This window comes from Sceloporus occidentalis, unplaced genomic scaffold (assembly GCF_023333645.1).
Source record: "Sceloporus occidentalis isolate IW3139 unplaced genomic scaffold, rSceOcc1.0.p SCAF_14, whole genome shotgun sequence".
NCBI lineage: Eukaryota > Metazoa > Chordata > Lepidosauria > Squamata > Phrynosomatidae > Sceloporus > Sceloporus occidentalis.
The window spans coordinates 9469437-9485679 of record NW_028316994.1 but is presented as its reverse complement, the minus strand read 5'-3'; the positions used below and the strand labels follow the sequence as shown (position 1 = coordinate 9485679).

General features: G+C 40.8%; 1 protein-coding gene across 1 annotated transcript; it reads right to left on the bottom strand.

The window, feature by feature from the left end:
• Positions 1-600: 600 nt before the first annotated feature.
• Positions 601-15827, bottom strand: RUSF1 (RUS family member 1). Its single transcript, XM_089480637.1, has 15 exons — positions 15411-15827; positions 13545-13712; positions 11765-11842; positions 11289-11403; positions 10583-10628; positions 10209-10241; positions 9837-9942; positions 9394-9495; positions 8554-8624; positions 7754-7938; positions 6407-6464; positions 5866-5936; positions 3588-3746; positions 1877-1954; positions 601-1126 (listed from the first exon to the last, which is right to left on the bottom strand). The coding sequence occupies exons 2-15, from the start codon at positions 13692-13694 to the stop codon at positions 1032-1034; spliced, it is 1347 nt and encodes a 448-aa protein (XP_089336763.1). The 5' UTR covers positions 13695-13712; positions 15411-15827; the 3' UTR covers positions 601-1031.
• Positions 15828-16243: the final 416 nt, after the last annotated feature.

The following is a 16243-nucleotide window of genomic DNA, read 5'->3' as shown; positions in this document are numbered from 1 at the left end:
GGTCGAATGATCCTTTCATGGGGGTCGTCTAAGACCATTGGAAAATACCTATTTAATTACAGTTATGAAGTACCAACGAAAATAATTTTATGGGTTTGGGTCACCACAACATGAGGAACTGTATTAAAGGGTCATGGCATTAGGAAGGTTGAGAACCACTGGCCTAGGCCTTCAAAACATATACATTTCCCACAGTTCCTGTTCCCCCAACATTGTCCACAAATGTGTGTCTTGCCCACCACTTGGATACATTATCCCCATTTGCCCAAGTGTCCCAACCAATAGCTTTGTTGGTCTGAGGCATACAAGTATCTTTCCCAGTTATTGCTCAGTTTTAAAGCAGGCAATACCAGGTTTCCCATTTCTCCACAATGCCCTGACATTCCACCCCACTAATGCCCAGCCAAATCCAGGCTTTTGGAAAACAGAATCACACAAAAAACATGGGGGGGAAAGCTAGTGTTTTTATACAAATTGAACTACAGGCACCAGGCAGGAACAGAACGCTCTCTTCTATTCTGTATATAAATATAGGCAACTCACTCCGCATTGATGGAATTTTGAAACACCTACATAAACTAACCCAGACCATGTCAGAGGAAAATTTCTCATCCTCATTTATATTCTGTCACACATGGAATACATTCCTTGGGGGTCAGGGAACAAATCAGCCTTAACTAGGACAGGCCTAGATAAATACACTTGGAAATTATCAGTACAGTAATAATACTGGTATTTAATATTTATATAATATTAATCCTCCTTAAAGAAAATAAGAAAAGACCTCATGTCAAACCTATATAAAATGCTAACTTTTCTGCCCCCATTTCCAAACCAAGTACTTTGGGAAAGAGGGAACAGGTACACTGTCTGCACCTTTCTTCCCTTTTGGCAGAACAGTTTTACCTGTCTCTTAAGAAGGGCGGACAGGCCCAGTAGGCTCTAGCTACTGACATCCCTGTGTCAGCCATCCATTCTAGGTCTGAAGAAGTCATATTGTTAATCAACCAATACTGAGTAATCTCCCAGAGTTAAAATGTTTTCTTCCCAGAAATGGTCCAATCCACACGCCACTCCTCAGGGCCCAGAAGGTTCCGTTCTGTCACCCATCCTGCAGCTGTCAATCCTTGGAAAGAAAAAAAAGGTCCAAAATGAAGTTGAGGCATCTATAAATAATACATCTAGACTTTCTTGCTATTATCTTTCTGCAGCACAACATAGAAGGGTAACACATAAGCAGAGGTGAGTTTCTCCCCTCTTTTTATGCAAATATAAACAGCATCAAAATGGAAATTGTTCTGTTGTAAACAAAAGGAAGTTTTTAGTCCCTAAGACTGTAAAGATTAGTTTGGGTCAACACTTGATGAAAGTTCAGAAACCACACATCTCTAGCATCATACAGGGTGATGCCATAATCATGATCTATCACAGGATATGACAACTGTGGAGGGGCAGCGGGGCAATTTTCATCCACTAGCACATCCAATGTCATCCAAAGTGATGTTGCATCAGTTCTAGTCTCCATTTGGGCTACTTTGGAGGGGTATTTGGGGATGTATGGAGCGAAAATTCTGTGTTTTGCAGCAGTTTTAAGCTGTGGGAGGGCAAAAACTTACCTGGAATTTTTAAAATTAGTGTGCCTAGGAGATCTTGAGGGGCTTCAAGAGCCACACTTTGGTGCCTGCAGCCCAGAGCCCACATTTTTCCTATTCCTGATCTATATACATAGTAGTATAACAGTATAAATTGAGCATTCAGCTAGATGCAAGCTTATTCAATTTGTATAACATGCTAATGTAGTGAAATCTGACTTTCCTGGGTGAAGAATCCAAATTTTTAAAGTAATGGTCTTTTCATTGAGACCTACATGACATACCTGTCAGAAATCTGGGGAATATCCTGTCCAGTATCCTACGAGTTTCAGAAACAACAGAACAGCCCTTGTTCTTTGATTCTGGATGACACAAGAAGGAAAGATCAGAATGGAATACCCTGCAGCAGTGTATCAAGAAAAAAAAAGCACTTTGCATATTAAATCTGCTGAGTTGCCCACTTTGAGCCCTCAGGATGTTGTTGGTGTTAGTTGCCAGCAAGCTGGCTTCATGTTATGATGACTCTATGGATGAGAGACCTCCAAGACACAGGAGCCCTGGTGGCGCAATGGTTAAATGCCTGTACTGCAGCCATTCACTCGAAACTACAAGGTTGCAAGTTTAAGACCAGCAAAAGGCCCCAAGCTCGACTCAGGCTTGCATCCTTCCGAGGTTGCTAAAATGAGTACCCAGACTGTTGGGGGCAAATTAGCTTACTTGCTAATTAGCTTACTTGCTGTTCACCGCTATGATCTTTGGAATAGCGGTATATAAATAAAACAAATTATTATTATTATTATTATTGTTATTGTTATTGTTATTGTCACCGTGCCCATTCACACTTGTATTTAAGTTCTGAAAATTCAGGACTATGGCTTCTTTGATTGAGCCTTATCCACCTGTAATCCTGTCTTCCTCTTTACCTATTGCTCCATACTTTAGGACCAGAAGTGTTTGGGATTTCAGGGTTTTTTGGATTTTACAAATCAATACATAATTAGATATCTTGGAGGTGGGACCCAAGTCTAAACACAAATTTCATCTATGTTTCATATACATCTTACACATAGACTGAAGGTAATTTTATACAATATTTTAAAACATTTTTTGTGTATGAAACAAAGTGTGTGTACAGCGAACCACGAGAAAGCAAAGGTGCCACTATCTCAGCCACCCATGAAAAAACCTTTGGTTTTGGGGATATTTCGGGTTTCGGAATTCTGGATAAGGAGACTCAACCTGCAGGGAGAATTCAAGTTTGATTTGCTCAAGGATTAATTCATTGGCCATTTTGGCAGTCCATGATATCTACAGAACTCTGCTGTAGAACCACATTTCAAATGAGTTGATTCTCTTCCTGTCAGCAGTCTTCTCTGACCAGCTTTTACAACCAAACATAAAAACTGGAAATATTATATCATGGACAATCCTGACCTTGGTATCCAGTCCAGTTATATACCTTTACACTTCAGGGTCTTGTCCAATTTCTTCAAAACTGACCTCCTAATGCCTAGTGTTCTTCTGATTTTTTTTTTTACTACAGTCTCCAATTTGATTTATGACTGAGGTAAGTTAAAGAAAGTCTTTAACTATATCAATGCTTTCACCATCCACTTTAAAGTTATGTAAATAATCTATGGTTGTTAGTTTTGTTTTCTTAATGTTCAGCTGCAACCCTGCTCTTGTACATTTGTCCTTTATTTTACTCAAGGGTATGATGGGCTATAAAAACAAAGTAAACTGCCAGACAAGCAAAAGCCAAAAAAGGATGGGAATATCCAGAATACCCTATGAGAAATAGTAAGGACATAAACTACCTTATGCTAACTTAAGCCAACATCACTATAATCTGCTTGGTTTGGGAACAACTCTCACGTGTCTCAAAGAGACATCCCTCCCAGTTTTGCTACCTACAAATCTGTAAATGTGTGCCCATTCACACTGCATATGTGCTTTTCCCAGTCACTTCCCCAGATTCACTTCCTGGTTGATCACCTTCACATAGCTGCTGTTGCACAGTCAAGAGAGACTCTTTTTCCAAGACACACGAGGTTACATCACAGTACATCAGGGCCTCCAGGAGAAAGGTATGGGTGCAGGCTTTAATCACATCCACACTACATGCCTGTTGGTGAAGGACAACAGACACAGTCCCTGTAGGAGATAAAGGGACAGTTGGTTGAGGAAATGAGGAAATCTCACCCAGTCAGAACTTGCAAATGTTACTTTTTTTACCCTACAGTTCCCAGAATCCATCAGCTATTATAAATATATAGTCCAAAAAGTTAATTTTTCTGAGCTCTGGTCTCCATTTCACAAACAGATGTTCTCTCTCTCTCCCTCCCTCCCTCCTACACATACACACATGTGTGGCACCAACTTTCATGGAAAACTTGCTGAGACTTAAGAAGGTTAAACGAAGCTTTATTTCACTAATGACTTAGAACAAAGTTCTGCCTACTTAAGGAACCAAAACAACAAGTAGTGGTCCAGTTTCCTTACTCTGCAATGTGAATTGCACCTTCGGCATCTGTACTTAGCAGTAAACAGAAAATCACAATCAGCTAGGTCGATAAAACAAGAAATACATTTTCATCATTACCACTTTCCTAACTACTCTTTACTCTCACTGGGCCAGAGTTAAGGCCTAGTCAGGAGACATCCACAACTCAGCTTTCTTGAACAAATAATTGAGCCTAAGGACTGCTCCAGATGGGGCAAAGGTGTCAGGAGATTTCTGGAGGTTGTGGTATTTGTTGCTGTAGTTCTCAACACCCAAGTGACTCTCCTGTTGCCCTGAGCTAATTTTGAGTACCAGCTGCAACATTTTATTCCCACTCTTCAGCTAGTTTCTTTTCCACTCCAAGACATAACTGAACATCATGAACAATAAAGCTACTCTTCTCCTTTCTCTCTTTAAAAAAAATTGTTTACAGCTGCACTGTTATGAAGTGTTCTATAATTCTTGCTCTGTAACTTTCGTTCAATAATTCTTTAGATTTTTTTTTAATTCAGAAGAGAAAGAAAAAAGTATTTCAAACCATAGGACCACCTCAACATATCATGTGTTGATTTAAAAAAAAAACCCTTTGGAAAATCCCTAATGCAGATCCAAAAAATTGCTACAAACAGGCCCTGAAAAGAATGGAATGAGTCAATGCAGAAGTTATTTAAAAGACAGCTAAACCCAAGGAACTGTATGCAAAAACTCATGCTTCTTTTACACCAGTCTAAATGCATCAGATCCCATCTAATCTTGGAAACTAAGCAGGGTCAGCCCTGGTTAGTAGTTGGATGTGAACCTGCCAATGAATGCCAGGTGCTGTGGGCTATATTTCAGAGGAAGGAACTGGGCAAACCACCTCTGAATATTCCTTGCCGAAGAAAATCCAATGAAATTCTTGAGGCACATACACACATAAGAGCATTTTGGCCTGTTACAGACTGCCAAAATAAAGCTGCTTCAGGTCTCTTTGGAGATATGCTATTTAAATGATACATGGGTCCTAAGAGTCCAGAGATCGCACCAAAGCCACACTCCATTCCTAAGCACTGGAGTGCAGCTTTGGTGCTGCTTCCAGATTCTTAGGGCCCATGCATAATTTAAATAGCATATCTCCAAAGAGACCCGAAGCAGCTTTATTTTGGCAGTCTGTAACAGGCCTCAGAGATTCCTTGGAGATTTCCACTATAGCTTATACTTGATCAATGAATCCTCCAGTGATGTATGCACACCAAGCTTACTCTGGAAGTGGATCCAGAAACAAATTAAAGAGAACAGCTAATTCGGGATAACTTGGAGGATCTGCCTCTCCAGGAATCTCTAGATCCTCCAGTGCAACTCTGTGGTCAACATCTGCCAGACATTGACCATAGAATTGAGCTGGAGTTACGGAGTGTTCTCTCTAGGAATCTCTAGATCCTTCAGTGCGACTTTTGGTTGAAGTTTACCATAGAGTTGCACTGGAGGACCTAGATATTCCTAGAGATAACATATTAATACAATCCAAGAGTATTCAAATCCACAAAAATGTGGAGGGATGAGTATATTAGTGATGGGTATTGGGAGGTCACCTCCAACCTTTTAAAAGAAGGGTTGGTGTTAGTTTTGTACCCTTGCTTTCCAGCCCTGAGGACTAGAAACTTGGTGAACTCTGTCTAGTGTCAAATATGGTAAAACCTAACCCTCTTTCCACATTCATGGTGTCACAAAACTTCCCACAGTACCTTGATAGCCAGGCATTTCTTACACAAAACTTTCTCATATACCCACCTGCTGCTTGGTTGAAGAAGATTAAGTAATTTGTAGAATTCTCCTCAAGAGCTCTCTGGAATTCAGCAACACTGTTAGGGATTGGAGGTAAATGTATTAATGCCATAAATAAAGGAGGTGCTCCACAGGTGAGGTAGAAGCTTCAAACTAAATGGGTAAACTTGAGAAACCCCTGGTTTTATTACGAAGTACATTTAAAACTCTGACAGCAACAACAGCACCTAGAAACATATCACTTAATAACTATTTGTATTTGCTTTTAAAAGTTGTCCAAGGTAGACATATAAATTAAATAATTTAAAAATTTAAAAATTGGGTGCATCTAGGCACAAGCCTCTGAAAACAAGTCACAGAACTGTAGGGTTGAAAAGGATTCCAAAAGTCATTTACTTCTTTCCAATACTGAGAACACCTGAGGCGCAGTTATTCAAACCCTGTTTTTAAGCATCCAGTGAATGTACATATATACACATAGATATATGTAGGTACAGGATTTCCTAAACAGGTGCAAGATAAGAAACACTGAAAAGGTGCTACTCACCTGGAAGTTACTGTGTGAAGTGGAGCTCCAAGAGACATCTTGAGTTGGTGCCTGAACCCTAGCCGGAGGGACAAATTCAAAGTTCCTATTACACCATGCTATATTCACATTATAGGGTATATCCACACTGTAGAAATAAAGCAATTTGACACCACTTTAACTGTCATGTTTCTATCCTACAGAATCCTGGGATTTGTAGCTTGGTGAGGCACCAGAGCCCTGGTGGCATACTGGTTAAATGTCTGTACTGGAGCCACCAAACTACAAGGTTGTGAGTTCAATACCAGCCAGGGGCTCTGGGCCCACTCAGCCTGGCATCCTTCTGTAGGTCGCTAAAATGAGTATCCAGCTTGTTGGGGGCAATTAGCTTACACTTCGTAAACCACTTAGTACATCAATAAATGCTATAGAAATGTATTTGTTATTGCTATTGCTACTCCTACCAGAGTTTTCTGACAGACCAGGCTCAATACCTCACCCAACTATCAAATCCTTCCACAGGATGGAGCCATGACATATAAAGTAGTGTCAAACTGCTTTGTTTCTGCAGTGTGGCAAGTCCCGCAGTGTTTGAGAGGTTTCTAGTCCCCCACTGAACCAAGAAATTCATTGGGCAACCCTAGGAAGGTCATACCATCTCAGCCTAGCATACCTTGGGGAGGGAGAGCTGTGAAGATAAACAAGGGACGCGAAAAAGAAGACAGATATGCCATCTTGAGCTTACTAGGGGAAAGACATGGAATGAATGTAACTAATAATTAAATAGATAGATGAACTGAGGGTACAGCTGTTCTGTCAGCAAATATATGGTGGCCAAACAGCTAAAACAGGGAGAAGGAGCATCACAAGAGAGGGGCACACTTGTGCCATAATATCCAGTCTTTCAACCTACAACACGGGTGGGCAGCTGTCAGAAGCTTGAGGGTCAAGAAGATTTTGAAGGGCCTCATCATACAGCACTTCAACATAATTTTTTGCACACAGGTGCCCTTTAGAAATTGTAAAAAGCATTCTGCCACATTTCTGTATCCCCAGGACAGGACTTTTTAATAACAGGATGCACTGTAGAAATCACTTCCTCCTCATTTCCTGTTTTTTATGCCTAAAATAGAAGTGGTGGGGAAAGAGAAACATGGCAAAAATGCCACCCTCAGCTCCTAGAAGGTGTTTCGAAGCCTACACACACACACACACACACACACACACACACACACACACAATTTTATTTAAAAAAAACATTTGGAACCCTAGGAAACCCCAGGGACCACAAAATGGTACCGTGTAGCAACAGATCATAGCACACCAGCAATTGTAGAGTATTGAATGTGTTATTGATCTTGTAGTTACCTAGCAGCAGAGGCTCTTGAGGGTTGGCAACATCTGGGCCCAGTACTTTCCCTCGCTGTAAGAAATGCCGCAAGACCAAGCAGAGCCGTGCACGGTTAAGGGTCTCCATGCACACAGCTCTCACAGCTCGATAGTTGGCATAGAGATGCAAAATGGTGAAGAGGCCATAGAGGGAGTAGGTGAGGCTGATAGGAAAAAGAGAGAAAGGGATCAGGAGACAGCTCAGTCCAGGAAGAGTGAAACTGGTTTTCCAGGTGTCATTGGAAAACTGCAACTCCCATTAACCCACTGGTATGGACAATGGTCAGAGGCAATATGAGCTGCAACCATCAACATCTAAAGAGTGACAACTGCCTTAGTCTCTTATCTCTTTCTTTTAAATTCCTTTTATTACAGATGGTAAAAGCGTAGTTTGTGGATACATGAGTCTGCCAATGCCATTTTTTAAGTTTCCAGCTTCCCACAAAAAAATTAAAAACAAAATATTTTAAGATATTTTTTTAAATGCCCCGACACCCCCAGTGGATTTTCTGATACAATAAAGTCTTATCTTGGTTTTAAAACAGTCCTAATAGGAGACTCTCGTAAAATTGCTACCACCAGCACCATAGAAAAATGGGGTCATTTAGGCCCCACAAAATGTTTCAAGCAAAAAGGTATTTCCCCCCACAGATAGGGCAGAGTAGATATGTGAATGGAAGGCCAGTGTGGATCCCAAACCCTTGGCAGTCACCCACCTCACCTTATATTCTTGTAAATCTTGAATCATCTTCAATTTAGTATGGTATCAATTCACTCACCAAAGATTGTCAGCTACAAGAGGGATGAGGAGGAGGCTGACAAGTAGGCCAGCTAAGTTCACTAGTGTCTCCTGGGAGGAGAGAGAGAGAAAATGTAGAGCTGAGTAATACTTTTATTTGTGGCTGCTTCTTTGTGCCTTCAAGTGACTTGTGGCAAATGTATCATAGGGTTTTCTTCCCAGGATTTGTTCAGAGGGGGGTTGCCACTGCCTCCCTCTAAGGCTGAGAGAGTGTCACTTGCCCAAGATCACCCAGTGGTTTTTTTATTTTATTTTATTTTTGTGGTCCAGCCAAAATTCAAAACCTGTCCTCCCAGAATCCTAATCCAGCATTCAAACCACTACACCAGACTGGCTTAATAACTTTATTAGGATAATTAAAATATTACAAAAGTAGTACAAGCTTTCAAATTCTCCAGAACTCTTTATCAGGCAAGAAGATAAATATAAACATTAGGTGAAACATTAGGTCTGCTGTATCACCCATATGTACCACACATAGGAATAAAAGTTAGTGTTGGGTATTATCTTTATTAGTAAAACCCTACAAAAAGAGGGTAGCATAGAGGTTTGAGTGTTGGGATCACCATAAGTCACAAATGACTTGATGGTGCACAACAAAATGACAAAACCCTGCAAAAGTGGCACAAACTACTCACTCCCCAGAACTCTTCACCAAGCAGGATAATAAAAAAAAATCATGTCCAAAAGTGTGGCTATTGTGGGTCTCTATAACTGAAAGATGGAACATGCAGGCTAGGAAGTCAGAATAGGGTAAATTTTAGTTCCCATTTTCATGGTCCTTGCCCAGCTATTCCAAGGGCTGCCTCAGTGATCTCACCTGGCTTCCATCTTTGGCTGAAACATCTGCCATGTTGTCCCGTCGGGCTTGGTGCATGGTCAGGGCTGCCCGGGTGGCACCTCCAGCAACTCCCACAATGCACTAAAGCAGAGAGAAAATTAAGAGAGGAAGATAAACAAAAGTAAAAAAGTAAGCTTTGTGAAACATACACAAACAGCTGTGTAACTCCTCCATGCCAAGAATGGAACTTCACATCAAGACACAGCCTCACAGAATCCCACAGCTGTCGGAAATCAGAATGGAACCTGCAGCCAAACTCTTTCCAGTTATCAAACTAATCTATCTTCCCAAGAATAATAGTTACATTAAATCTACTCACGCCTGCCACTTATACTGGACTCCAAAGTCTCTCTCATTGCCCTTCACAGTTTCCTAAAATATCACCAAGCCAATTTCCACCCACAGCCTTTTCCCTTCCATACCTTGAAGAAGCCACTGATGCACACAATGAGAGTAAAGCATGCTGGAAATGCTGGTGCCAGGATCTCCATTAAGATGGCCACATCATTGAGTATATCTGCAAATAGTCTAAAGAATAGGGTGAAAGATTAAAATGTCAAATTTTACTTTTGAGAACTTTTCCATACTATGTGAACTACCGGTAGTTGGTGATAATATGTAGAATCATGGCATTCAAGTTGGACGGGATCCCAAGAGCCATCCAGTCCAATCCCCTGCCATGTGGGACTACACAGCTAAAGCAGCATCTATCCAGATTCAGTAGTAGACCATGGAACAAAGGGGAAGGAGGCCTATAATTTAGATTCAGAATAGAAGGGGGTCCCCCTCTTTACCTCCACTGCTTAGCATCACAATCCAGTTTGCTCCTAAAGACAAAAAAGGGGGGAAAAACACGAGGTCTTCAGTGACAAAATAAAATAAAATACAGTGTGGAGTAGCAATTAGATGTTCAAATTAGGAAGACCTAGACTCAAATTCCTACTGAATCACAAAGTTCATTGAGAAAGCTTGGACCAATCTGTCTCTCAATCTAGCCTACCTCAAAGAGTTGTTGCAAAGATACAATTGGGCAGGCAAAAACTACATAACTCACTTGAGCTTCATGGAGGAATGGTGGACATACATAAAATAAAATATGAACAGCCCCTTCCAAAATTTATTTCCCTAGACCCATCAGTATCTAAGTTGAAAGAGAAACAGGACTCACCCCTTGCTCCAAGCAAAGAAAATTCGGCCCAGCATGCCTGTCCCATCTGAAACATAAAGGACGGGAGGCGCATTAATGGCTTTCATAAGGAGAGAACTAGGATACATGGTAAGAGTTTGCAGGGGGTTATCTTCGGACACACTCTAGACAGATAAATGATAAATTTTGGACAAGCAGGAGAGAGGATGAGATTGTGAGTACAGGTTGACAAGAGCTAGAGGAGAAGTGGCCTAGGGAGCTGAGGAACCAGAAACAAAGCATAATGTTGAAAAGGTTGTCTTACTGGCGGATTTGTTTGTTTGACTTACAAATATTTATAAAATAAATAAGAAGATTTCAAAGTACCATATAATAATACAATATAATGCAGCACATACAAATCACGATACAGCATTTCCATTATTGAACTAATAGATGGCAAGCCTGAACTACAACAACATAATTTGCAAAAACAGGGAAAGAGTCCAACATTCATTCTGGCTTGAATGGTTCTAGGAGTTCAAATAAAAGATGGATAGATTTGGAAAATGGCTTTGAAAGAACCAAACAGGTTCAGCATGGCAGCTGTATTATTATTTATGAAGATTGTTTGTAGAGTCCAGAATTTAAACTATGAATTTCAAACAAATATCTCAGGACATAACAGCCAGAAAAGAAAAGAGAAGATAGAGAAAGGCACAGTGGAGGAACTGAGGGCAGGTCCCACCTTTGAGTATCCAAGTGACAGTGGCAGCTGTAACAGTTGAAGTCTCGTCCCCGACTCCCACCCCCTTCAGCACAGCCTGGGTGGCCAGTGTCCCTGTGATACTACTAGCAAAGGCCTGGGGATTGGGGGAGACAGAGGGGATAGTTAGGGGAGCAAATGGAAGGTGGTGCTACAGTTCACCACTTATTTGTGGTCTCGTTTTGGCCTCCAATCCCAACTCTTTCTCTCTCATAGTCACTTGCATATTATCTCTCTCTCTCTCACACACACACACACACACACACACACACACACACACACAGAGTAAAGTGAAGACCTTCTTTAAAATATATCAACCCATGATCCATAACACTGGTACTGGTTTCCCCTTTTCCTCCTCTAGAGGAAGGGAAAGGAAGAGAGTGTTAGCTTCCCACCATCCCTTTAAAATAAGGAATTTCATTCCATCCACCCATGATAAACAGACAGCCCCTCACCTGAACGGTGTCCCAAATCTGGTATGCAAGGTAATCTGGACTCACACTTTCAGGATAACCTTGAGGCAGGAAAACTGCCTATCAGAAAGAGAAAATAAAGTCTGATTCTCTTTGGTCCTGCGCACAGAATTAATATTCTGTGTGTGCATGTTCACCAGAGCTTGGAATGGTTCTGTTTCTTTTTACTGCAACTCCCAGAATCCCCTAGTCAGCATGGCCAGTGGCCATACTGAATGGGAAATTCTGTTGTCCAAAAAAACCCCAATTTTCCTAACATCTGCTCTTGTCTGACAGAACATTGATGTTGCATGCATATGCCACCGTAGTCCAGTTACTTTTCTAGTTTATCTGTCATGTTGGCAGTATAGCTTGAATTCCACTTAAATAACAGGAGTCCTGCCAAATTAAATGATTTCAACTAGTGGAAGTAAGAGCATAGGATTATACTTTAATTGATAAGTATCAGTTTAAAAACATATGTATTTATTATTAACAGATATTCAGAAAATGCTTAGATCCAAAAATGTCAAAGTGGTATACATTAGTAAAACACAAAATAGACATAATAAACAAATAAGCAATACATAGACTAACGTACATTCTTTCTGTGTTCCAGAAATAGATGTTAGGTTAGACTAGTCAGGGGAGGCTTGCAAAAAAAACAACCCTTAACTATAGTTGGAGCATGTCAGATCTCAAGGAGATGGACATTCCACATAGATGTTTACTGTTGTGTGCCTTCAAGTCATTTTCAACTTACGGTAACCCTAAGGAAAACCTATCATGGGAGTTTTATGGAGCAAGAATTGTTCAGAGAAGGTTCCACATAGATGGTGCCACCACAATAAATGCCCTGTTCTGAACAATTCCTACATAGACCCCAGAAGCATAGGGTACTACCAGAAAGTCCCCTCCAGATAATCCCAAATGCTGAATGAGTCTATAAAGGAGGAAGCAGTCTCTCAGGTAACAAGAACCCAAGTTGTTTAGGATTTTCATCATAAATCCTGCCCAGCAGCAAATAGGTAGCCAGTACAATTTTCTTCTTCAAAGGTATTATAAGCTGCCAGTAGGCTGTCTCTTTGAGAAGCCTCATTGAAGCATCCTGCATCAGCTCCAGTTTCTGGACAAGTCTTAAAGGCAGCCCCACACAGTCCTACCTACCTTGAGGACCATATGAACAGCAATGTAAATAGTATACTGTGTCCAGTTCTGGGAACAATTTAAAAAGGATGTTGAGAAACTGGAGCGTGTCCAAAGGAGGGCAACTAAAATGGTGAAGGGTCTGGAAACCATGCCCTATGAGGAACACCTTAGGGAGCTGGAGATGTTTAGCCTGGAGAAGATTAAGAGGTGACATGATAGCCCTGTTTAAGTATTTGAAGGGAAGTCATATTGAGGAGGGAGCAAGCTTGTTTTCTGCTGCTCCAGAGACTAGAACACGGAACAATGGATGTAAGCTACAGGAACAGAGATTCCACCTCAACATTAGGAGGAACTTCCTGACAGTAAGGGCTGTTGGACAGTGGAAGACACTCCATTGGAACGTAGTGGAGTCTCCTTCCTTGGAGGTCTTTAAGCAGAGGCTGGATGGCTATCTGTCGGGGATGCTTTGATTTAGATTTCCTGCATGGCAGGGGGTTGGACTGGATGGCCCTTGTGGTCTCTTTCAACTCTATGATTCTATGATAGATGTTGACCAATTGATAAATAAAATAACAATTTAAATGAACACCTTTTAAGTGCCTTTTAAAAAAAAAAGCCCAAATAGTTTACTCACCATGAAGAAATCCCACAGTGAACGATAGCCCCCATTTCCAGGTCTGTCTGGGACACAGCTAAGAGTCCCACCAGGCAACGACTGGTAGCGCTGAGTCCTGCGAGAGCCGTAACTTTCTGTGCAGAGCACTCGTTCTCCCAAATCGGTCATGTCTGAAGCGGGATTGAACTTCAAAAAACACCCAATATGAACCATTTGTTATCTTTACCTTTGAGATATAACAAAACTGATTTACTTAGATTATGCCATTTCATGGATTTCCAGGACACTGCTTTCTAAACTCCTTTCTCTTGTGAAAGCCATTAAGTCAGGCTATCTGCCATAACTTGGAACAGTTACTTTTTTGGACTACAATACCTAGAAGGATTCTGGTAGAATTCAGAGATATAGCCATGTTAGTTGGTAGAATAAGTGTGTAGAAAGATCTTGTACTACCTTTGAGATCCAAACAATGATACCTTTATTGGACCAACCAAAATGCACAATTACATGTTGCAAACTTTCCAAGTCACACTGGCTGCTTCATTAGGCAAACAGGAGAAAGACATTGAAGATGTTAGTCATAGGCCTGCATTTTCTGTTTCTGGTTTTAGTTGAGCTGTTAGGGAGGGCTATCTGCAAGCTGGCACTTCCCCCTTGGTATTTTTGGCTGCTGGTAGATTTTCAAATTCAAGGAAATTTAATGTCCATTTGCAATTCAAAGAAGATGCTTCTTTGTAATGCCAGTGTGTCTCCTTCCTTTGTGAAGCCACAGGCTCCTATGTAAGTAGAGACTAACTTTGAGACTAATTTAAATCCTTTGAGACTAAATGAAATAAAGAAGTTGGCAGAAGGATTCTGGGCACTGTAGTCCAAAAAATAAGATTTGCCATCTGCTGCAGAACCTTGAGAACCCAAAGCACAAAATGTCTTATCCATCAGTTTATTTATTCTATGTAACCCTGGAAAGGCGGGATATAAATAAAATCTATTATTATTATTATTATTATTATTATTATTATACATATTTCTACATATGGTGCACTCAGAGCATTCGTAGATGTAGACCACAGAACAGACGCTGTCAACACACATACAAACGTAAATCACACATATAAGGTGATCACACACATGGGCCACTGGCAGGAATTCTATACAAAAGACTTCACAAAACCTTTTCTTTATGAAACAGACAGCAAAAGTGTGTGTGTGTGTGTGTGTGTGTGTGTGCCTTCCTTCAAGTCAACTTATGGTAACCCCATGAATTTAATTGGGTTTTCTTAGGCAAGGAATACTTCAGAGGCAGTTTCACCAGTTCCTTCCTCCAAAATATAGCCTACAGCACCCGGTCTCCCGTCCAAGTACTAACCAGGGTGACCCTGCTTAGCTTCCAAGATCAGACAGGATCTGGTGCTTTTAGGGTATTTTGCCTTGTGTGTGTGTTGTGTCGTGTGCCTTCAAGTCTCTTTTGTGACCCTAAAGCGAACCTGCCATGAGGTTTTCGTGGCCAGGTTTGTTCAGAGGAGGATTGCCATTGCCATCCCTGAGGCTGAGAGAGTGTGGCTTGCCCAAGGATTCCCTGTGGTTTTCATGCCTAGCTTTGTCTATTTCTTGACCAAATTGTTAAAAGCTTACCATTTGGCTAACATCCACACAAAAAGTCTCTTGCTGAACAACCTCACATCCTATCCTATATATTTTTCAGGGCAAGATGATGATAGTGATGTGTTCGCTTCCTCCACAACCGTGCAAATTACACACTAAATATCCCACACTGGCAGCCAAAGTCCTTCACATTGCCTGCATAGTCTCAAAATGCACATTCTCAAAAAAGAATAAGAAAAGGCAGATGTTACCAGTATTGATTTAAGACACAAAACCCCTTACATGGATGCCCTTTAAAATGCAACCAGTCTCCTCTGTCTCCCTCAGTTTGGTCTTTGTGTTGCACAATCCAGACACCAGGAAAGAAACCCCAATGAGATTTTGCCAAGTGGCACTTCTTCTTCTGTTGACCCACGTTGGGTCGCAGAGGAGGCTGGGAATTTAAGGACTGGCAAAGGAGCATGGGAGTTGTAGTCTTTGCCTGAGGGAGTTTTATTTCCCTAAATAATATCCTCAGCTTCCTCCTCTGTTATTAGCCTTTCGTCTTTAAAGACATTTCCAGAAGGGCTGGAGGCTGTAATAGGAAAATTTTGGGTCCTTTTCTGTATGGATTTTAATTGGAAAGAAACAAAAGAAGGGGGTTAATCCCAGATCGGGAAAGTTTCCTAGTGAAACCCACATCTTTCTCCTCAGTTTGCATCCCATTGTGGGTCTTAACACACCTCTACCCGGCTATCTTCATTTTTATTAATTTGTGTGTGTGTGTGTGTGTGTGTGTATATATAAAAATAATATATGAAGATAGCTGGGTAGAGATGTGTTAAGACTCACAATATCTATATTTATATATATTGTTGGTCTTCTTAACACACTTTTATCTGGCTATCTTCATTTCTATTTATTTTTATATATAACAATAAAATAAATAATATATGAAGATAGCTGGGTAGAGGTGTGATAAGACCCACAATATGACCATAGATAGATAGATAGATAGATAGATAGATAGATAGATAGATAGATAGATAGATATAGTGGGTCTTATCTTAACACACCTTTACCTGGTTATCTTGATTTTTATTTATATCTAGATAGCCGGGTAGAGGTGTGTTAAG

Excerpts from the sequence above, each read along its gene's own strand:
- RUSF1 (XM_089480637.1), bottom strand. The coding sequence starts at position 13,694 with ATGACCGATTTGGGAGAACGAGTGCTCTGCACAGAAAGTTACGGCTCT. Across the intron at positions 9,496-9,836 it reads GCATCAGTGGCTTCTTCAAG|TGCATTGTGGGAGTTGCTGG; the intron begins GTATGGAAGGGA and ends TCTCTGCTTTAG. Across the intron at positions 1,127-1,876 it reads ATTCCCCAGATTTCTGACAG|GATTGACAGCTGCAGGATGG; the intron begins GTATGTCATGTA and ends TTTCTTTCCAAG.